This window comes from Pleurodeles waltl, chromosome 2_1 (genome assembly GCF_031143425.1).
Source record: "Pleurodeles waltl isolate 20211129_DDA chromosome 2_1, aPleWal1.hap1.20221129, whole genome shotgun sequence".
Lineage (NCBI taxonomy): Eukaryota > Metazoa > Chordata > Amphibia > Caudata > Salamandridae > Pleurodeles > Pleurodeles waltl.
The window spans coordinates 215347701-215371153 of record NC_090438.1 but is presented as its reverse complement, the minus strand read 5'-3'; the positions used below and the strand labels follow the sequence as shown (position 1 = coordinate 215371153).

At 48.3% G+C, this 23453-nt stretch overlaps 1 protein-coding gene across 2 annotated transcripts in view; it reads left to right on the top strand.

Moving 5' to 3' along the window:
• Positions 1-23453, top strand: part of FMR1 (fragile X messenger ribonucleoprotein 1) — a 385399-nt gene that overhangs the window by 219463 nt on the left and 142483 nt on the right. For both annotated transcript variants that reach the window (XM_069212420.1, XM_069212419.1), the window contains exon 13: positions 14484-14660. In XM_069212420.1, the coding sequence (XP_069068521.1) occupies positions 14484-14660 (177 nt within the window). The remainder of the gene's footprint in view (positions 1-14483; positions 14661-23453) is intronic.

Genomic DNA, 23453 nt, shown 5'->3' with positions numbered 1-23453 from the left:
TTGGCTGCTTGCACAGGATCCTCTGAGATCAACAGTCAGGCCGGAGGAGCTGGGTCCAGGTCAGCTGCTTCTTCTTTTCCTCTTGTGTGGGTGCAACTCACACTTGTCCAGATTGCTGAAATCTGAGTTCTGGGGTTCAGGGGGGGCACCTAAACACTCAATTTAGGGGCATTAAAAGGAGTGCCTGGTGGTAGTCAATGAATGACCACATTTAGGGTGACTACTCCCTTCTTTTGACCTCTTCTGCTGGGAAGTGGACATCACCCTAACCCTAGTGGCCTAATTCCTTCCAAAAAAGATGGAGGAATTTGAAAAGTAGTGTGCACTTCAGCTCGTCCACCTTAGTTTTGAAACTAGGATGAAGTGGGCACTCCTCCTATTTTAACTCATTTTCCTGCCTTTGCTGTCACCAAAAGTGGGGTCAGGACAGAGGTGTTGGTCATTTACACCATCTGGAGAGACCTGGGTTGCATTACAAAGTGGCAAGGCCTCTGAAGCTCCACTCCCTGGAATATCCATTCTGCCTGGGAGAAGAGGTCTCAACTCTGACCAGAGCTGGCCTTTATCTCAGGCCCTGGAAAGCGCTGGCTCTCACCTTGGGGGCCCAGAAACGCTTCTGTGGTGGCTGAACTGGTCAGGACCAGACAGTCAGCACACTAGTAGTTGGTAGATTTTTTTGGGACACCTATAAGGTTCCCAATGTGTGCATTTATCAATAAATCTATCATTGGGGTCAGTGAGAGTTTATTATTCTGAGATGTTTGATACCAAACATCCCATTATTCAGGGAAGCCATCATGTAGCTGGGGAACTCGAAATGACCGGTGTCCAGCAGATGCATTTAAAATGGCTTCCCTGTGTACTTACTGTGTCTCAGAATTGACAGTGACATAGCGGGGGCATATCTGCTAATGCATATATGCCCTTACATGTGCCTGGATGCACCCAGCTTTAAGGGGGACTTACACCTGGCTCATGCTGGCACATGTTTTCAATTTAGCCTGCACTAGCACAAACAGTCTGTAATGACAGCACTTGTGTGAGTTTGGTGAGGGGTCCCTGGGAGTAGCACAATTGGAGCTGCAGCCATCAGAGTCCTTCCTTAGTACCCCAGACCCTAGGTAGCATAGGTACACTTTACTAGGGACTTACAGTGGTAACTAAGGAGATCACTAATTGTGCAAAACAACTGTGCAGTTTTGGGGAAAGATATCTGGCACGGGGGACCTGGTTAGCAGGGAACCATTGCCCAGTCAAAGCCACATCAGAAACCAGGCAAAAAGTGGGTGCTAGCCATTTCCAGAAGGGTGCTTTCCTACAGCAATCGAGCGCTTCAAGGATTCTTACGCTACCGCCAGGTCTTTGGGCCTCGTGGCGGCCCCTCGTCCCCCTTCAGTCTGCTTTTCGCCCCTTTTGTGGCTACAGACTGGGGCCCCTAACCGCATCCATTCCTGTCCAACAACCATGCTGCGCATGCTGGCCAGCCTCTGTGTGGCTGGGAGCATGGGATCCACCATCCTCATGGATCAGGGAGCCAGCAGTCCAGCCAGTCCTCCGAACATCCGCCCCACCCCTTGCAGCTGCCTCCGATCCTTCGTAGTCTGACTAGTAACCGAAGGCAGGAGCCGCCATGACCTGCTGCGCTGGCAGTCTATCACATAAGTCAGGTGGGGTTTGCACCATATAGAGAGCCATCTTCCTACATTGGTGGAACAGAGGTGGGGTCTAGTAAGTGACTACATGGGCAAATCTAAAAATTGCCTTTAGATCAATTGTATTTTCGAATTGGGTATTTTTTCCAAATTCTTGAATGTAGAAAAGGAAAGATCCTGGTTAGGTCCTACAGGTTAATTTTTTTTAAAAAACGTATGTTAGTTAGGACTGTAAAATCTGTGTTAAAACTTTTTTCTAGCTCCAAAAAGTTCCCAACTTTAGTGAAATAATGAGTACCTCATAAGGTGTGGATAAGGAACTCGACCTTGTCCCTTCCCGACAGCTTTCTTGTAAGCAGTTAAGAACCCTCTGCAAAGGGTAAAAAAGCAAAACTGTCTCAAACCCTACCACTGTAAAGTTCCAGAAGCTGTTGGCAGAGTATGAGCAGGCCCATTGTTCTAATAGAGCCACTGACCATGTGGATCAGGGCAGCTCAACTGAGAAGGAGGCTCTGCACCCTCGACAACTTGAAAGAGAGCAACCTGCACCCCACAGACAACCCAAGGTGCACAGAGCAGCCCCTCTAGTGAGCATGGCTCAGGTCCCTCAAGGCCAGTGAAGAACTCTCTGAAGAAGAGCTTCTTTGAGAAAGAATGACTTGAAGAATTGCCCTGGCGGACAGTATACTGGACATGAAAAGAGCAGAAATGGATTTAGCACCCATGAATGGTGGCAGCAATTTTATATCTAGGGACAGAGTATGGAACTGTGATCCTAAAATTCACAAATGGATTGTCCCCACATTTGAGGATGGTGATATCACCAAGTGGTTCACCGCATTTGAGAGGGCCAAACCCACAGAACCAGCAACACAGGGCCAGTCAGTTGCAGAGGTCAAAGGAGGGACCAAAACACATAGGCGCCTATGAAGAACAGTCGCGCTCCGGTCCTAGTCTGCTTACAGGTAAATGTCTGCATCCTCGGGGAGCAGACCAGGTGGGGTTTGTAAAGCACTTGGTGGGGGGGGGAAGACACACACAAGCCCACAAAACACACCCTCAGCGGCAAAGGGGCGTTTGGGTGCAGTAGGCAAAGAAGGCGTAGGGTTTGCTATAGAAAGCAATGGAGGGAACCGGGGGTCACTTAGGCGATGCAGGCAGGGCACAAGGGGGCTTCTCAGGCCAGCCTGTGGCTAGGATGAAGGCCGCCTGTTGGTCACTCCTGCACTAGTAGGTGGTATCTCTCAGTCCTGGGGGCTGCGGGTGCAGTGCTTGGTCCAGGCGTCGGGTTCCTTTGTTACCAGGCAGTCGCGGTCAGGGGGAGCCTCTGGATCTTCTCTGTAGGAGACGCTGTGGGGATGCAGGGGGGTCGTCTCAGGGTGTCCACGTCATTGGAGTCGCCTGGGAGTCCTCTCTACAGTGTTTGTAGTCCTCAACTGGAGCCTGGGGCATCTGGTGCATAGTGTGAAGACTCCCCCTTCTGGCGGGAAGTGAGAGTCTCTTTAAAGTTGTTTCAAAGTTGCAAAGTTGTTGCAGTTTCTGAACAGTGCTGCTGTTCTCGGGAGCTTCTTGGTCCTATAGGTGCAGGGCAGTCCTCGGAGTCCTCAGAGGTCACTGGTCCCGCTGGATGCATCACTGTGCAGGTTCATTGAGTCTGGAGACAGGCCAGTAGGGCTGGGGCCAAGTCAATTGGTGCCCCCGTTGTCTCTGCGGGGCTTTCAGGTCAGCAGTCCTTCTTCTTTCTTCAGGTTGCAGGAATCTGATTTCCTGGGTTTAGGGTCACCCCTAAATACTAAATTTAGGGGGGTGTTTAGGTTGGGGGGGGGGGGGAGTAGCCAATGGCTACTGTCCTTGAGGGTGGCTACATCCGCTTTGTGCCTCCTCCCTGAGGGGGGCACATCCCTATTCCTATTGGGGGAATCCTCCAAGCTCAAGATGGAGGATTTCTAAAGTCAGGGGTCACCTCAGCTCAGGGCACCTTAGGGGCTGTCCAGACAGATAGGTTACTCCTCCTTGTTTTTCTCATTATCTCCGCCGGACTTGCTGGCGAAAGTGGGGGCTGTGTCCTGGGGTTCGTGTATCTCCACTAGCTGGAGTGCCCTGGGGCATTGTAACACGAAGCCTGAGCCTTTGAGGCTCACTGCTAGGTGTTACAGTTCCTGCAGGGGGGGGGGGGTGCTAAGCACCTCCACCCAGTGCAGGCTTTGTTTCTGGCCTCAGCGAGCACAAAGGCTCTCACCCCAGGGGGTCAGAAACTCATCTCAGTGGCAGGCTGGCACAGACCAGTCAGTACTGCACTGAAGGATTGGGTAAAATACAGGGAGCATCTTCTAAGATGCACTCTGTGTGCATTGTTTAATAAATCCAGCACTGGCATCAGTGTGGGTTTATTATTCTGAGAAGTTTGATACCAAACTTCCCAGTATTCAATGTAGCCATTATGGAACTGTGGAGTTCGTTTTGACAAACTCCCAGACCATATACTTAATATGGCCACTCTGTACTTAACAATGTCTAAGAATAGACTTAGACACTGTAGGGGCATATTGCTCATGCAGCAATGCCCTCACCTGTGATATAGTGAACCCTGCCCTGGGGCTGTAAGGCCTGCTAGAGGGGTGACTTACCTATGCCACAGGCAGTATTTTGTGTGTGTGGCATCCTGAGGGGGATGCCATGTCGACTCTGCCTTTTTCTCCACACAACACACACAATCTGCCATGGCAGTATGCATGTGTTAGGTGAGGGGTCCCCTAGGGTGGCAAAACACATGCTGCAGCCCTTAGGGACCTTCCCTGGTCACAGGGCCCTTGGTACCACTGGCACCTTTTACAAGGGACTTATCTGTGTGCCAGGGGTGTGCCATTTGTGGAAACAATGGTACATTTTTAGTGAAAGAACACTGGTGCTGGGGCCTGGTTAGCAGGATCCCAGCACACTTCTCAGTCACGTCAGCATCAATATCAGGCAAAAAGTGTGGGGTAACTGCAACAGGGAGCCATGTTCCTACAAAAGCCCCCCACAGGCCACGAGACTCAGCCAAAGCTGGGAGAGTCTTCCTAGTCTGACAGGCGAGGAAGAGTAGGGAAAATAGGCTGGTTTGTTGCAGAGCCTCCTGTGCCTTACATCCTCCTGTTCAGGTAATTCCCTCTGGGGAACTGACCCACTTCCACAGTGATGGGACCTAGTCTTAATTGCCTCTTGTCTACATTTTTAATGTCTTCACCCATTCTCTCTATTTTGGGGTTAGAGGTATCCACCTCTGCTAATCTTATCTCAGCCAAGGTCACCCCTAGCTTACCCAAAGAGGTTACACAGAACTGGAGTAACCCCGCTATGACCAACAGGGTCAGGGGGCCTAACTTGCTATTTGGCATGGGGTCAGACCACCATGCCAAGGACAGTGCAGCCATAAAGGCTAACACCCAGCAGATGCCACTGACAGCTGTCAGTGCCCAGAACCACACCTTTAGCTCTTCACCACCAAGGGAAAGGGCTAAGTTACAGGCTTCTTTGGGTTCAGGGTGCCTGTCTGCTGTGATAGAGTGGGGGGTTGCTACATCTTGTAGTAAACACAGTCCTTTCACTCGTTCTTCTGTTAGCTGAGGAGCCACCCACTCATGCTTAACAGTTGCCTGACTAGCCAGGACTTCTTGTGGATCAGGTTGGAGTTGCCTGACTAGCCAGGACTTCTTGTGGGTCAGGTTGGACTTTACCAGGGCCACTTTTGGAGTTCTCCCCTATTGGAGCAGAATCTCATTGGCTTGCTGGAACCTTGGCTAAAGGTTGTCCACCATTCCTGCACTGTTTTCTTTTCTTTTTCTTCTGGGGCCTACTTGCAGTTACTGCAGGGGCAGCACCTCCAGAATCCTTGGGAGAAGACTGGCACTGGACCAGTTCCTCTTTTGGGCTCTGACTAACCTCTGGGTAGTAATTTCCAAAGTGACAATCAAGGGGGAGATCTGTACTGACTACCACCCTTCTCCAGCTAAAAGTCCCACCCACTTTTATGGGCACAAAAGCCACAGGCCTATCAGTGACCTTCTCTGGGCTAACTCTTACTCTGGCAGTCTCACCTGGGATGTACTGGTTTGAAAACACCAGCCTGTCATGCACAATAGTGTGACTGGCACAAGTGTCTCAGGGCAGTGGCTGGGATTCCATTCACCAGTAGGTGGTTGAAGTGTCTACTTCCTTCTGGAATCTCCAACTCATCTGTTGGGCCCTTTTTCCAGTTGAAGGCTATGGAGACCTCGTCATCTGAGGAGTCATCCCCAATGGCTACACTGGTCACCCCTGGGATTTTGCCTGGGTTTTTGGGACAAGAAGTGTCCTTGTGTGGTGCCCTGTCTGTCTACAGTTTTGGCACCATGCCTTAGTGGCATCCCAGTTACCCTTGTACCCACCTTTGTTTTGGGTTGTGTCCTGGGGCCCACCCACCTGTACAGGTTTTTGGCAGGCCACAGAGGACTTTTCTTTATTTCTAGTGTCACCCACTTTCTCCAGGGTAGGCTTTGTAACCCCCTTCTTTTGGTCACCCCCAGTGGAAGTTTTGTTTACCCTAGTCTTGACCCAGTGGTCTGCCTTCTTTCCCAGTTTTTGGGGAGAAATTGGACCTAGGTCTGCCAGATATTGATGCAACTTTTCACTGAAGCAATTACTTAAAATGTGTTCCTTCATATAAACAACAAATTATAAAGCCCATTATAGTCATGCACTTCTTTTCCAGTTACCCAACCATCCAGTGTTTTCACTGAGTAGTCTACAAAATCAATCCAGGTTTAGCTTGAGGTTTTCTGAGCCCCCCTGAACTTAATCCTGTACTCCTCAGTTGAGAATCCAAAGCCCTCAATAAGGGTAGCCTTCATGAGGACATAAGATTCTGCATCTTTACCAGAGAGTGTGAGGAGTCTATCCCTACACTTTCCAGTGAACATTTCCCAAAGGAGAGCTCCCCAATGAGATCTGCTTACTTTTCTGGTTGCACAAGCCCTCTCAAAAGCTGTGAACCACTTGATGTCATCACCATTTTCATATTTCGTTACAATCTCTTTGGGGATTTTTAGGATGTTGGTATTCTCTCTGACCCTATTGAAGTTGCTACCACCATTGATGGGATTTAAACCCACCTCTTTTCTTTCCCTTTCTATGGCTAGGAGCTGCTTCTCCAAAGCCAATCTTTTGGCCATCCTGGCTAACAGGATTTCCTCTTCATTGAGGCTGTCCTCAATGCTTACAGAGACACTGGACTCCCCTGTGGAAGAACCAGGCTCTCTGACTATGATTTTTGGAGTCAGGGTTCTAGGAACCCTGTCTTCCCTATCTAGGACAGGAGGGGGGAGTTCTTCCTCCTGTTCATTAATTTCCCCATCTGAAGGAACATCCTCCAAATCAGAGGAGTGGTCTTGTGAACTCTGCCAAGAGCTTCTGGAGCTTTGTCGTGGTAGGGTTGGACCCAGTCTTTATCTTTTTTGTTTTACAGAGAGACCTTAACTCCGACATCCCTAGATGCAGGTAAGGTGTGAGTTTGAGTTCCATCACTGTCTTGACTGTGTGACTCATTATCACTCTAAAAGTTTGGATTACTTTTTAAGAACCTAAAAACTATTTCTAGAACTTAAACCCAAACTTTTACAAACGTTTAAACTCTAAAAGAAATGCTAGCAGGGACTTATACAAGGCCCAAGCAGGACTTTTAAAAATTTAGAAAAATAGTCAGATTGCAAAAATCCGTTTCTAATGACAATTTTAGGAATTTTAGTCATGTGATCAGGTATTGGCTGAGTAGTCCAGCAAATGCAAAGTCTTAGACCTCACCGCTGATCCACGAGTGTAGGACGCTGGCTCTGTATATACCATCTCAAAGTGAGAGATAGTGTGCACAGAGTCCAAGGGTTCCCCTTAGAGGTTGATAGTGGCAAAATTAGATAATACTAATGCTCTATTTTGTGGTAGTGCGGTTGAGCAGTAGACTTATCAGAAGATAGTGTTAAGCATTTTTTGTACACACACAAGCAATAAAGGGGAACACACACTCCAAGACCTAACTCCAGGCCAATAGGTTTTATATAGAAAAATATATTTTCTTAATTTATTTTAGAACCACAAGATTCAAGATTTTAGGTAAGTACATAAAATGCAAGGTACTCCACACAGGTAAGTAGGTAACTTTGAATTAAAGCGGTAGTACACACAGTATAGGTTAAAATGGCAATAAGCCCATTTTAAAAGTGGACACAGTGCAAAAATCAACAGTTCCTGGGGGAGGTAAAATAAACCTCCAGGTGCTCAGGAGCAAGTGCTTGCAAAAAACACTGAGTCAGCCTGTTGCTTGGGGATGCTCAAAAGGTGAGGAATCTGCTGTTAGATATAGTATCATCCAGAAAGAGTGTTACAAAATGTAAGTAAGCTGTTCGTGTCTCTAATACCATAGTTCTTACTCTAGCAGGTAAGCTTTTAAGCATGTATTGACTATTATATTGCCATCTGCACTTATAAAGACTTTTAAGTCTAGAGCATTGAGCCTCCTGCCAAGATCGATGTCTTTGCTGATGCGGTCAAGGAAGGTTAAATACAGAGGTTGACCAAGTAATGTACAGTCAGTATGGAGAATTAGTGGATACGCTGGTGAAGAGCCTCTTGCCATATAGTATGGAATGGAATCTTATAAAAGTTTTGTAATGGTTACTACTGGATGATGGTAACGTTTTTATCTCTCAAACACAACTTTCCATTGAGATGTTCTTGACTGCCTGAAAGAAAGTTTTGGATAATGAAGTTCACGAATTACCATGTTTGTAGGTGCCTGTTTATTGATCATATGCTTATCTATCTCTAAATGTTTTCAATTAAAGTATTAATAGTAACATTTTTATCCATGCAGAGTAAGTTTTGTAATGTCATGTTCGATGGCATCTGTCGCTGTAGATACGCATGTTTTGCAATAGCTCGCCATCTGGTGTTGGGCCGGAGTGTTACAAGTTGTTTTTCTTCGAAGAAGTCTTTCGAGTCACGGGACCGAGTGACTCCTCCTTTTGTCTCCATTGCGCATGGGCGTCGACTCCATCTTCGATTGTTTTTTTTCCGCCATCGGGTTCGGACGTGTTCCTGTCGCTCCGAGTTTCGGAACGGAAAATTAGCTAATTTCGGAAGATTTTCGTGGGTATTGTTGCGTTCGGGATCGGCATACTTAGATTCAACACCGCATCGAAGATCGAAGAGCTCCGGTGCCCTTCGGGGTAGTTTTTCGATCCCCCGTCGGGGCCTGGTCGGCCCGACCGCGTGCTGAAGAACGCCGATGGAACGGACCGCGTTCCGTTTCTGCCCCAAATGCCACAATAAATACCCCTATACAGACCAACACTTGGTCTGTAACCTGTGCCTGTCACCTGAGCACAGTGAAGACACCTGTGAGGCCTGTCGTGCGTTCCGGTCCCGAAAGACACTCCGAGACCGTCGAGCCAGAAGACTTCAGATGGCGTCCGCGCCGACAGCCCACCGAGAGTTCGAGGAGCAGGAAGAGGAAGGTACCTTCTCGATCCAAGAATCGGACTCCGAAGGATTCGACGATACACAAAACGTGAGTAAGACGTCGAAAACCACACAGAGGAAAATTTACAAGGCCCAGGGGACGCCACTGCCATCAGGCCATGGCTCCACCCATAAATTCGGTGACCGACCGTCGGCACCGAAAAAGGCCCAAACAGTGCTGAGATCGTCCGACTCCGGTCGAGACACTGGCACGCAGCCTTCTCGGGACCGAGAAAGTGCTGGAGACAAGCCTCGACACCGAGATGCCGGTGTGGACACGGCTCGACGCCGAGACAGCGGCACCGAAGAAGATCGACGCCGAGAGGTTTCGGCCCCGAAAAAGAAAAAAGTCACCTCGGAGCCAAAAAAACACGCAGACAAGGTTTCGGTGCCAAAACAAACTGCAAGCGACCCAGCTTCAGGCTCTTATACAGAAGAGCACTCGCTAACCTCCCAAATGCAAAAGCATAGGTTTGAGGAAGAGCTACAATCAACTGATGTGGACCATACGCAAAAGCGTATCTTCATACAGCAGGGGACAGGAAAAATAAGCACCCTTCCCCCCATTAGAAGAAAGAGAAGGTTGGAGTTCCAAACTGAACAGACACCACAACCAAAAGTGGTGAAAAGAGTTACCCCACCACCCTCTCCTCCGCCCGTGCTTAACGTCTCACCAGCACGAACTCCATCACACTCCCCAGCTCACACCACCATAAGCCAGGGTGACCAAGATCAAGACGCATGGGACCTATACGACGCCCCAGTGTCAGATAACAGTCCGGAGGCATACCCTACGAAGCCATCTCCACCAGAAGACAGCACCGCGTATTCTCAAGTGGTGGCTAGAGCAGCACAATTTCACAACGTAAGCCTCCACTCAGAACAGGTCGAGGATGATTTTTTATTCAACTCACTCTCCTCCACCCATAGCTCATACCAAAGCCTGCCTATGCTCCCTGGTATGCTCCGGCACGCGAAAGAAATCTTTAAGGAGCCGGTCAAAAGTAGGGCAATCACACCAAGGGTGGAAAAAAAGTATAAGGCGCCTCCTACAGACCCGGTTTTCATCACTACACAGCTGCCACCAGACTCTGTCGTTGTAGGAGCAGCTAGGAAAAGGGCCAACTCTCACACATCTGGAGATGCACCACCCCCAGATAAAGAAAGCCGCAAGTTCGATGCAGCTGGTAAAAGAGTCGCAGCACAAGCTGCAAACCAGTGGCGCATCGCGAACTCCCAGGCACTACTTGCGCGCTATGACAGAGCCCACTGGGACGAGATGCAACATCTCATTGAACATCTGCCCAAGGACTTACAAAATAGGGCAAAACAAGTGGTTGAGGAGGGACAGACCATTTCCAACAACCAGATCCGCTCCTCCATGGACGCTGCAGATACAGCTGCACGGACAATTAATACATCTGTAACTATCAGAAGGCATGCATGGCTCCGAACGTCTGGATTTAAACCAGAGATTCAACAAGCAGTTCTCAATATGCCTTTTAATGAAAAAGAACTGTTCGGTCCAGAAGTGGACACAGCGATTGAGAAACTCAAAAAAGATACGGACACTGCCAAAGCCATGGGCGCACTCTACTCCCCGCAGAGCAGAGGGAATTACAGCACATTCCGTAAAACACCCTTTCGAGGGGGGTTTCGGGGTCAGAGCACACAAGCCAGCACCTCACAAGCAACACCGTCCAGTTACCAGGGACAGTATAGAGGAGGTTTTCGGGGACAATATAGAGGAGGGCAATTCCCTAGAAATAGAGGAAGATTTCAGAGCCCCAAAACCCCTACTACTAAACAGTGACTCACATGTCACTCACCCCCTCCACACAACACCAGTGGGGGGAAGAATAAGTCATTATTACAAAGCATGGAAGGAAATCACTACAGACACTTGGGTTCTAGCAATTATCCAACATGGTTATTGCATAGAATTTCTACAATTCCCTCCAAACATACCACCAAAAGCACAACATTTGACAACACACCATTCCAATCTCCTGGAGATAGAAGTGCAGGCACTATTGCAAAAGAATGCAATCGAATTAGTGCCAAACACACAAATAAACACAGGAGTTTACTCACTGTACTTTCTGATACCAAAGAAGGACAAAACGCTGAGACCAATCCTAGACCTCAGAGTAGTGAACACTTTCATCAAATCAGACCACTTTCACATGGTCACACTACAAGAAGTATTGCCATTGCTAAAACTACACGACTACATGGCAACTTTAGACCTCAAGGATGCTTATTTCCATATACCAATACACCCATCGCACAGGAAATACCTAAGGTTTGTATTCAAGGGAATACATTACCAATTCAAGGTACTGCCTTTCGGATTAACTACCGCACCAAGAGTCTTTACCAAGTGTCTAGCGGTAGTCGCTGCACACATAAGAAGGCAGCAAATACATGTGTTCCCATATCTAGACGACTGGCTAATCAAGGCCCATTCGTTAATACAGTGCTCAAATCACACAAATCATATCATACAAACCCTCTTCAAACTAGGGTTCACCGTCAATTTCACAAAATCCAAAATTCTGCCGCGCAAGGTACAACAATACCTAGGAGCCATAATAGACACATCAAAAGGAGTAGCCACTCCAAGTCCACAAAGAATTCGAAATTTCAACACCATCATACAACGCATGTATCCAACACAAAGAATACACGCAAAGATGGTACTACAACTCCTAGGCATGATGTCTTCATGCATAGCCATTGTCCCAAACGCAAGACTGCACATGAGGCCCTTACAACAGTGCCTAGCATCACAATGGTCACAAGCACAGGGTCACCTTCTAGATCTGGTGTTAATAGACCGCCAAACTTACCTCTCGCTTCTGTGGTGGAACAACATAAATTTAAACAAAGGGCGGCCTTTCCAAGACCCAGTGCCACAATACGTAATAACAACAGATGCTTCCATGACAGGGTGGGGAGCACACCTCGATCAACACAGCATACAAGGACAATGGAACGTACATCAAACAAAACTGCATATAAATCACCTAGAACTTCTAGCAGTTTTTCAAGCACTAAAAGCTTTCCAACCAATCATAGTTCACAAATACATTCTCGTCAAAACAGACAACATGACAACAATGTATTATCTAAACAAGCAAGGGGGGACGCACTCCACGCAGTTAAGCCTGCTAGCACAAAAGATTTGGCGTTGGGCAATTCACAACCAAATTCGCCTAATAGCACAATTTATACCAGGGATCCAAAATCAACTCGCAGACAATCTCTCTCGAGATCACCAACAGGTCTACGAATGGGAAATTCACCCCCAAATCCTGAACACTTATTTCAAACTCTGGGGAACACCTCAGATAGACTTGTTTGCGACAAGGGAGAACGCAAAATGCCAACACTTCGCATCCAGATACCCACACAAACAGTCCCAAGGCAATGCCCTATGGATGAACTGGTCAGGGATATTTGCTTACGCTTTTCCTCCTCTCCCTCTCCTTCCTTACCTGGTAAACAAACTCAGTCAAAACAAACTCAAACTCATATTGATAGCACCAACTTGGGCAAGGCAACCCTGGTACACGACGCTGCTAGACCTATCAGTAGTACCCTGCATCAAATTGCCCAACAGGCCAGATCTGTTGACACAGCACAACCAAAAGATCAGACACCCAGATCCAGCATCGCTGAATCTAGCAATCTGGCTCCTGAAATCCTAGAATTCGGGCACTTACAACTTACCCAAGAATGTATGGAAGTCATAAAACAAGCCAGAAGGCCATCCACCAGGCACTGCTATGCAAGTAAATGGAAGAGTTTTGTTTGCTACTGCCATATTAATCAAATACAACCATTACACACAACTCCAGAACATGTAGTGGGTTACTTGCTTCACTTACAAAAATCTAACCTGGCTTTCTCTTCCATTAAAATACACCTTGCAGCAATATCTGCATACCTGCAGACTACCTATTCAACTTCCCTATATAAGATACCAGTCATTAAAGCATTCATGGAGGGCCTTAGGAGAATTATACCACCAAGAACACCTCCTGTTCCTTCATGGAACCTAAATGTTGTCCTAACTAGACTTATGGGTCCACCTTTTGAACCCATGCATTCCTGCGACATACAGTTCCTAACCTGGAAGGTGGCATTTCTCATCGCCATTACTTCCCTAAGAAGAGTAAGCGAGATTCAAGCGTTTACAATACAGGAACCTTTTATACAACTACACAAGAATAAGGTCGTCCTAAGGACCAATCCTAAATTTTTGCCAAAGGTTATTTCACCGTTCCATCTAAATCAAACAGTGGAACTTCCAGTGTTCTTTCCACAGCCAGATACCGTAGCTGAAAGGGCACTACATACATTAGATGTCAAAAGAGCATTGATGTATTACATTGACAGAACAAAAAACATCAGAAAGACTAAACAACTATTTATTGCATTTCAAAAACCTCATGCAGGAAACCCAATATCAAAACAAGGTATAGCCAGATGGATAGTTAAATGCATCCAAATCTGCTACCTTAAAGCTAAACGACAGCTGCCCATTACACCAAGGGCACACTCAACCAGAAAGAAAGGTGCTACCATGGCCTTTCTAGGAAACATCCCAATGCAAGAAATATGTAAGGCAGCCACATGGTCTACGCCTCACACATTCACCAAGCACTACTGTGTAGACGTGTTATCCGCACAACAAGCCACAGTAGGTCAAGCCGTACTAAGAACATTATTTCAGACTACTTCCACTCCTACAGGCTGATCCACCGCTTTTGGGGAGATAACTGCTTACTAGTCTATGCAAAACATGCGTATCTACAGCGACAGATGCCATCGAACTGAAAATGTCACTTACCCAGTGTACATCTGTTCGTGGCATCAGTCGCAGTAGATTCGCATGTGCCCACCCGCCTCCCCGGGAGCCTGTAGCAGTTTGGAAGTTACCTTCAATTATTTATATATGTATCATCTCAACCTTAAATAGGTGCATACTTAGTCACTCCATTGCATGGGCACTATTACTACAATTCAACTCCTACCTCACCCTCTGCGGGGAAAAACAATCGAAGATGGAGTCGACGCCCATGCGCAATGGAGACAAAAGGAGGAGTCACTCGGTCCCGTGACTCGAAAGACTTCTTCGAAGAAAAACAACTTGTAACACTCCGGCCCAACACCAGATGGCGAGCTATTGCAAAACATGCGAATCTACTGCGACTGATGCCACGAACAGATGTACACTGGGTAAGTGACATTTTTATTTCTCCTTTTGTAATGTCATTTTCTCCTCACTATTAGGAACCAATTCTGAAGCCTCAAATGCCTCTGAAACGGAGTCTGACCATAGAGATGAGCTAAGTGATTGGTCACTTGCTCCAACAGAAGAAACAGACCTTTTTCTTCGGCGTGGTGATGGAAGAAGGAGAGGTGGTGGAGCACGTGGGCAAGTAGGGAGAGGTCGTGGAGGGTTTAAAGGTTAGTGTTGAATCCTATTTGCATGAAATGGATTTTTGACCACAGGCAAGCTTTTGGATTTTTGAATCGGGACAAGCCTTTCCAAAAGGATGATTTTTCTATTCTCATAAGTGCCATATACCATCATACGTATGCACTTCACATGTATGTTTACTTTTCAGATTGTTAAACTGGCATATTTATTGATTACTGCTTTTGTAACTAATGCCCCAATGCTAAGTAGCCCTTTCATAACAATGAGTCTACATTTCAGTTGCCAGTGATTAAGGTTACAAGAAGATGCCTCTATTGTGTCAATATCTGTAACCTTTTCAGCCGGTCAGATGAAAAAGTGTCAGCAAATGGGATCTTGTTTTCACTGTGAGGTGGTACTCCTATGGAGTGGAGTACCTTTCCTGGGTCCATGATTTCCCTCTCCCCCAGGCCCAATATTCCAGGATGCTTTGTGAACTCTTCAGCTTTTAGTCAGTCTAACTATTACAATGGATGACTCTACACAGTATTCTTGTTGTTTTAAAAATTGTGTTAGCTGCTTTTATCACACTGTTGCCTGTTTGATTCTTGCATCCAGTCCCTTATTACTGCAATTCCTATGTATGATGCAGGTCAGAGCCTTAAGGATTGATCTTGTGGATGCTACATTTCTAAATCAGCTCTGCACAAGTACTTCCTTCAGTTCTGTTGTGGCTAGCACCCCTTATATCCCTTTGCATTGTGGCCATTCTCTTTCAGATAAGGCAATACAGAACTGCTTTTGCCTCTACAAAATGGCACACCATCTCATTTGGCTGGATGCTAAGGTGGTTTTGCTCTCTTAAAGATCCCACGTAAGCCCCCATTTCTTTGCCTCTTCAAGTATCTTTGAGGCATCCTGTGACCTGCGAGACCTGATCATTTGTGAGGGAACCACAGAGGATGCACGACAGGTCATTTCAGTTGCACTGTGTCCCTTGGTGCTGTGATACGCCATGTTTCTGTTTTTTTTATGTGTGACAGGCTGACTGAGAAGCATGTTTTTACATGTAGTCTTCGCATATACAGATACCTTCATGAAATAGCTTTTATCTGCATCACACAATGACATATCATGACGATCAGCAGATCCAAAGACAACAATGATATGCACGTCAAATGCATCCAGTGCTCAAACAGATACAGAGGCTAGAGGAACGTTACTATGGCATCTGTCCAGAGACAGGAGAGGCTGTGCTCCTTCTCTGCTATATAAAAGGCTCAGGAGAAAGTGATCTCCCTTTTGATGCATAAGAATGAACTGTTAATTTAATAGATGCAGTAATCTCTTTGTGCAAGACCATTGATCTGTTCTGTGGTTGGACTTGAGTAACAAATGAATCAAAATTGATTCATAAAGCCCTCATTCACTGTAGCGCATCATGGCCCTAGGACAGAGGCTTACTCAAATCAGCCTTTTAGCAAGAGAAAAGTGTTAACAGTTTTCCGGATCACAGCATGGTCATAAATGTGTCTAAGGGTAATGGGGAAAATGTTCCTGAGTTCAGACGGGGACACAAACAGTGAGGCAACCTAGATGCACTCGCCTGAAGGTGTAGACTGTTAGGAGGAGCTTGTTACAGCTTTTAGAAAGTACATTGTAGGAAGTTGGCTCTGTATAAACTATCTCAAAGTGAGAGATAGTGTGCACAGAGTCCAAGAGTTCCCCTTAGAGGTTGATAGTGGCAAAATTAGATAATACTAATACTCTATTTTCTGGTAGTGTGGTCGAGCAGTAGGCTTATCAGAGGGTAGTGTTAAGCATTTGTTGTACACACACAGGCAATAAATGAGGAACACACACTCGAAGACTTAACTCCAGGCCAATAGTTTTATATAGAAAAATATATTTTCCTAATTTACTATAGAGCCCCAAGATTCAAGATTTGAAGTAAGTACATAAATTGCAAGGTTCTTCACACAGGTAAGTATATAACTTTGATTTAAAACAGTTGTACACACAGTTTTGATTAAAATGGCAATAAGCTATTTTAAAAGTGGACAGTGCAAAAATCAACAGTTCCTGGAGGAGGTACGTTTGGTTAGGTTTCTCAGGTAACTAAAGCACTTACACAGTCAGTCTCCTGGGCAGAGGCAGCCCACCGTTGGGGGTTCGAGGCAACCCCAAAGCCACAGCACCAGCAACACAGGGCCGGTCAGGTGCAGAGGTCAAAGGAGGGCCCAAAACACATAGGCGCCAATTAAGAACAGGGGCGCTGCGGTCCTAGTCTGTTTACATTTAAGTACCTGCGTCCTCGGGGAGCAGACCAGGGGGGTTTTGTAGAGCACTAAGGGGGACACACACAAGCCCACAAAACACACTCTCAGCGGCACAGGGGCAGCCGGGTGCAGTGGACACAGTAGGTGTCTGGTTTGCTATTGAAAGCAATGGAGGGACCCGGGGGTCACTTAGGCGATGCAGGCAGGGCACAGGGGGGCTTCTCGGGCCAGCCACCGACTGGGCTAGGATGAGGGCCGTCTGCCGGTCACTCCTGCACTGGTAGGTGGTTCCTCTCAGTCCTGGGGGCTGCGGGTGCAGCGGTTGGTCCAGGCGCCGGGTTCCTTTGTTACCAGGCAGTCGCAGTCAGGTCAGAGCCTCTGTGCAGGCGTCACTGTTGGGGTGCAGGGGGGTCGACTCAGGGTGTCCACGTCAGTGTAGTCGCCTGGGAGTCCTCTCTGAAGTGTTGGTTCTCCTGAACTCGAGCCGGGGGCGTCGGGTCCAGAGTGTGTAGTCTCACGCTTCCGGCGGGAGGAGAGAGTTCTTTAAAAGTTGCTTCTTTGTTGCAAAGTTGTTGCAGGTTCTGAACAGTGCTGCAGTTCTCGGGAGTTTCGTGGTCCTTTAGGTTCAGGGCAGTCCTGAGTCCTCAAAGATCTCTGGTCCCTGTCAGATGCGTCGCTCTGCAGGTTCTTTGAGTCTGGAGACAGGCCGGTAGGTTGTCATCTCTACGGGGCTTTCAGGTCAGCAGTCTTCATGTTGCAGGAATCTGATTTCCTGGGTTTAGGGTCGCCCAAATACTAAATTTAGGAGCATGTTTGTCATGGGGGCAGTAGTCAATGGCTACAGTAGTCAATGGCTACTGTCCTTGAGGGTGGCTACACCCTCTATGTGCCTCCTCCCTGAGGGGAGGGGGGCACATCCCTATTCCTATTGGGGGAATCCACCAAACTCAAGATGGAGTATTTCTAAAGGCAGGGGTCACCTCAGCTCAGGGCACCTTAGGGGCTGTCCTGACTGGTAGGTGACTCCTCCTTGTTTTTCTCATTATCTCCTCCAGTCTTGCCGCCAAAACTGGGGGCAGTGGCCGGAGGGGCAGGCATCTCCACTAGCTGGGATGCCCTAGGATCCTGTAACAAAAGGCACGAGCCTTTGAGGCTCACCGCCAGTTGTTACAGTTCCTGCAGGGGAAGGTGAGAAACACCTCCACCTAGTACAGGCTTTGTTCCTCGCCACAGAGTGACAAAGGCACTCGCCCCATGTGGCCAGAAACTCTTCTGGTTGTGGCAGGCTGGAAGAAACTGGTCAGCCTAGCACTAGGAGTCGGACTGGTATTCAGAGGGCATCTCTAAAATGCCCTCTTGGTGTATATTACAATAAATCCCACACTGGCATCAGTGTGCATTTATTGTGCTGAGAAGTTTGATACCAAACTTCCGAGATTTCAGTGTAGCCATTATGGAACCTCATTTTTGGGCGCTCCGACACACCTTCGACGCCTTCAGGCACAGGTGAGTCGGTTGGGGTTCCCTCGGTTTCAAAGCCGTTGGCTTCGGCCACAGCTCCGGAGGGCCCCTCCCTGGCAACCTTCCCTGGCTTCGGGTCAGACTTTCACGCTCCTGACATCGGTTGGGCCCACAATCGGCCTCGATCCCACCCTCATACCTGACGACCCGGAGGCGGAACGATGTCGATCGACACCAATTCTGTTCTCTATGGGCTCTCCTGGGCCCAGAGTTTATCTAGACCCTAATTCTTGTGGGTATGGATACGGGGAGAGTATGGAGGGGATTCTGGACCCTTTAGAATACCAGTGTGACTCCCAAATGGACTGGGCGCAGGATTTGGGTGATGCCAGTGGTCTAGACACCTCCCTTGACACTCCTATGCACTCTCCTCCTAGCGTGGCTATGGAGAAGGGTGCTTCTTATTCTATGGTGGTGAGAAGGGTGGCTGAGGTCCTGGATCTCGAGCTACCTTCTATGTCGGTTAGGCCTAACATCCTAACCAATGTGCTTCAGCCGGGGTCTTCCTCTTCCGAGCCCCTTCTGCCCTTTAATAAAGCACTGACAGACGTCCTTTTGGGTACTTGGACCAAACCCATCACAGGGGCTCCTGTGAATAGGACGATTGCCCGCCACCAACGGCCTGCTCAGTCAGACCTGAAATTCCTCACCCAACACCCCACGCCTGAGAGCCTTGTCAGCCAGGCTTCTTCTTCATCTGGCGCATTTCCTGCCGCACCCCCGGATAGGGAATCAAAAAGACTGGATAATTTGGGGAAGAAGATGTTTTCTTCCAACAGTCTAGCGCTGCTGTCCATGAACACTGCATGCCTTTTGGGCCGCTATTCCCATACTCTCTGGGATATGGTCGCGCAAGTGCTGCCTTCAGTTCCGGAGAAGACTCGGACTGTCCTTTCCCAAGCCGTAACAGATGGGAGGGATGCAGCGAAATTCATGATTCGTTGTGGACTAGAAACGACCGACTCTCTGGGCAGATCGGTTGCATCGACGGTGGCATTGAGATGCCACGCCTGGCTGAGAACATCTGACTTTTCAGGGGATGTCCAGCAATCCTTGATAGACATGCCCTTTGATGGCATACATCTCTTCGGAGACAAGGCGGGCTCGGTGCTCGAGTGCTTTGAGGATTCCAGAGCCACGTCCCAGTCCCTTGGCCTCGCGCCCACACCCGCACCTAGACACCAGCAGTCTGCCTTTCGCCCCTTTCGTGGCTACGGAAGGGGCACCCAACTGCCTCCTTTCCCCCCTGGCCACAGATCTGCGCATGCTGTACAGCCCCTGCGCGGCCGCGGACGTGGGATCCCCAGTCCACCCCTACCCCCTCTTCAGCCTCCAAGCCTTCCTAGTCCACAGGTACATCAGAAGCCAGTGGGTGGCAGGATACGCCATCACCTGCCCCAATGGCAATCCATTACCTCGTACCGGTGGGTCCTCCAAATTGTCCAAAGGGGCTACTCCCTCCCCTTCGAGACATCTCCAGCCTTGCCACCTAAATACAATCGGATATTGAAGGATCCTATGGTGCTTCTTCGCAAGGAAGTCTAAGCCCTTTTTTGCCAAAGGAGCTATAGCGAGGGTTCTGTTGCCAGAAGTAGGTCGTGGTTGCTATTCCCCTACTTTGTGGTTCAGAAAAAGGACAAAGGTCTTCGGCCTATATTAGATCTTCGGTCCCTCAATCTCTTCCTCAAAAAGGAGAAGTTCAAAATGTTGACATTGGCTCAGGTTCTGTCTGCCCTGGATCCCGTAGACTGGATGGTAGCGTTGGACTTGCAATATGCATACTTCCAAATTCTTGTCTTGCCGGCCCACTAGACGTTACCTACGATTCCTGGTATGTCACGAGCACTTTGAGTTTACCGTGCTTCCCTTTGGCCTTATTGGTGCCCCTCAGGTGTTCACGAAAGTGATGGTAGTGGTGGTAGCTCATCTGCGCAGGTAAGGGATCCCAGTCTTCCCCTATCTTGACGATTGGCTGTTGAAGGCAAACTCACCCCAGACAGTCGTCTCCCACCTCCAGACTATGGCGAACCTTGTGCATTCGCTGGGGTTCACTATCAATGTGCCAAAGTCGCACCGGACTCCTTCTCAGACGCTCCCTTTCATCAGAGCTGTTCTGGATACAGTGCAGTTTCGGGCATATCTTCCCGAAAAGCAAGTCCAGGATATTCGGGCTATGATACCGATGTTTCAGCCTCGGTCCTGGATTTCAGTGAGAATGACTGAGACTGCTGGGCCTCATGGCCTCCTGCAGATTCAAAAGGGCATATGCAGGCTCTGCAGTGGGACCTGAAGTTCCAGTCGGCGCAGCATCAGGGGAATCTCTCCGACAAGGTCCAGATCTCGGAAGGAACTGCAAGAGACCTGCAGTGGTGGTTAATGAATCAGGATTGGGTCAAGGGCAGATCCCTCTCCTTTCCCCAACCAGATCTTAAGATCGTGACAGATGTGTCACTCCTGGGATGGGGTGGCCACATGGGAGAGGCAGAGATCAGAGGCATCTAGTCTTCGGCGGAAACTGGGCTCCATATCAATCATCTGAAGCTCTGGGCGATTCGACTAGCATTGAAAGCTTTTCTTCCCTCCCTCAAGGGGAAAGCTGTGGAGGTGTTCACAGACAACACCACCGCCATGTGGTATTGCAACAAGCAAGGCAGAGTGGGGTCGTGGACCCCTTAACAAGAGGCTCCTCGCCTCTGGACTTGGCTGGAACATCAGGGCATTTCCCTGGTGGTTCAACACCTGGCAGGCTCCTTGAATGCCAGAGCAGATGAACTCAGCAGACGATGCGTGGTCGACCACGAATGGCGTCTCCATCCGGAGGTGGCTCAAGGTCTCTTTCTACTGTGGGAAGAACCTTGGTTAGACTTGTTCACCTCCAAAGAGAGCGCAATGTCAGCTGTTTTGCGCATTGGAGTTTCCAAGGCGGCACTCGCTCAGCACCGCTTTTCGTCGTGAGTAGAATTCAGGCCTCCTGTACATCTTTCCGCCTATACCACTTCTGCCCAGAGTTCTGAAGAAGATCAAGCAAGACCGGGCCCAAGTAATACTGGTGGCTCCAGACTGGGGATGAAGAGTCTGGTATCCCGAGCTTTTAAACATGGCAGTAGTCCCTCCAATCAGACTGCCCCTTCGGGAGGATCTTCTGTCACAGCAGCATGGGAGGGTCCTCCAACCGAACCTGTCATCTCTGCGGCTTCATGCGTGGAGATTGACCAGTGACAGTTGACGTCTTTTGACCTGCCATCAAAGCCTGTGACGTTATCTTGGCAGCCAGGCGTCCCTCAACCAAAACTGTATATGCCTGTCGTTGGAAGACATTTGTGGCATGGTGCATCGACAGTTCTGTTGATCCTCTATCTGCGCCTCTTTCTCAAGTTCTTCTCTTTATTCTGTCCCTTGCCTGGCAGGGTTCCACCTTGGGCACTCTTAAGGGATATCTCTCTGCTATCTCTGCTTTCTTGAGGATACCAGATCAGCCTTCCTCATTTAAATCTCCCATAGTTGGGAGGTTTCTTAAAGGCCTCACACATCAGTTTCCTCCTATCCCATTCATCATGCCCCAATGGGATCTCCACCTGGTCGTAACATACCTTATGTGTACCCCATTTAAACCGCTTCACAACTGTCCTCTACGGCTCTTAACTATAAAGACTGTCTTTTTATTTGCCATTACTTCTGCCCGCAGAGTTAGTGAACTCCAGGCTCTGTCATCTAAGCCACCTTTTCTTGCCATACACCCTGACAACGTGGTGCTTCGCACGAGGGCTTCTTTTCTACCTAAGGTAGTGACACCCTTCCATGTCAGACATTACATCACCTATGCACCTCCACATCCCTCTCATGAAGAGGAGAGACTCCACCGTCTGGACCCAAAAAGAGTGTTGGCGTTTTATCTTGATCGTACCAAAGACATCCGGATGGACGGTCAACTCTTTGCGGGATATGTGGGTACAAAGAAGGGGAAGGCGGTGCAGAAGAGGACCATTTCATGATGGGTACTCTTATGCATCAAAATGTGCTACGCTATGGCTAAAAAGCAACCTCCAGAAGGTTTGTGAGCTCACTCCACCAGAGCTACTGCTGCTACCACAGCACTAGCACGGGGCGTTCCAGTCCTGGATATTTGTCAGGCAGCTACGTGGGCATCTATGCACACTTTTAATAAACACTACTGCCTAGACAATTAGGTCCGAAGGGACGACTACTTTGGCCGTTCGGTCCTGCAGGACTTATTGGTGTGACTTGGTTCGCAGCCCACCACTGGGGATGATATTGCTTGTTTATCTATTCAAAGGTAAGGAATCTGCAATTAGAAGTCTCTATCAGATGTACAAGTTACTTTCCTTCGGTAACAAAATATCTGGTAGAGACATATTCTAGTTGCAGATTCCTTACCGACCTGCCCATCCTCCCCGCACTGCGAACTGATTTCTACGGACAGGAACTTTCCCTTAAAGGCCCTAGTTTTGGTGCACCACTCTCAGTGTTCTTCATGGCTCTGCGCCACTGGCGTGGAAAGTCGTCAGCGCGCTGGGGTGGCGCTTATATACGACCGCAATGTCATCACTTCGAGCACGACACCCGTGGAGTCGACCAACGCCACCTGACGGCGCGCAGAGGTATTGGTCGAAGAAAAATTTCAGACAAGTGAAGTGATGAATACAAGTGCTTAGCCTGTGGGCTGATTTAAGAGCTGTAAGTGTGGTGACACAATAGAACAGTTGAAGAAAGCAGAAGCCAAGGTTCCTAGCGCTTGGCGGAGACAGGTTTCCACTGCACGCCAGTGACTATTTACACCTTCCACTACCTCACACCTCTCCAGTAGGAGAAGACTCAAAAATTTCTGCCCACAATGGTTTAATATCTCCACAGACCTGTGGGTTCTCAATTATCCAACATGGTTACTGACTGGAGCTCACTTTCACTCCACCAAATATTCCCCCTCGCACTCACAACTTCTCACAAAAACATCTTATTCTTCTCAAAGAAGAGGTGCAATCCCTTCTTCTGAAAAATCGTCTTCTGAAAGGGGCTATAGAA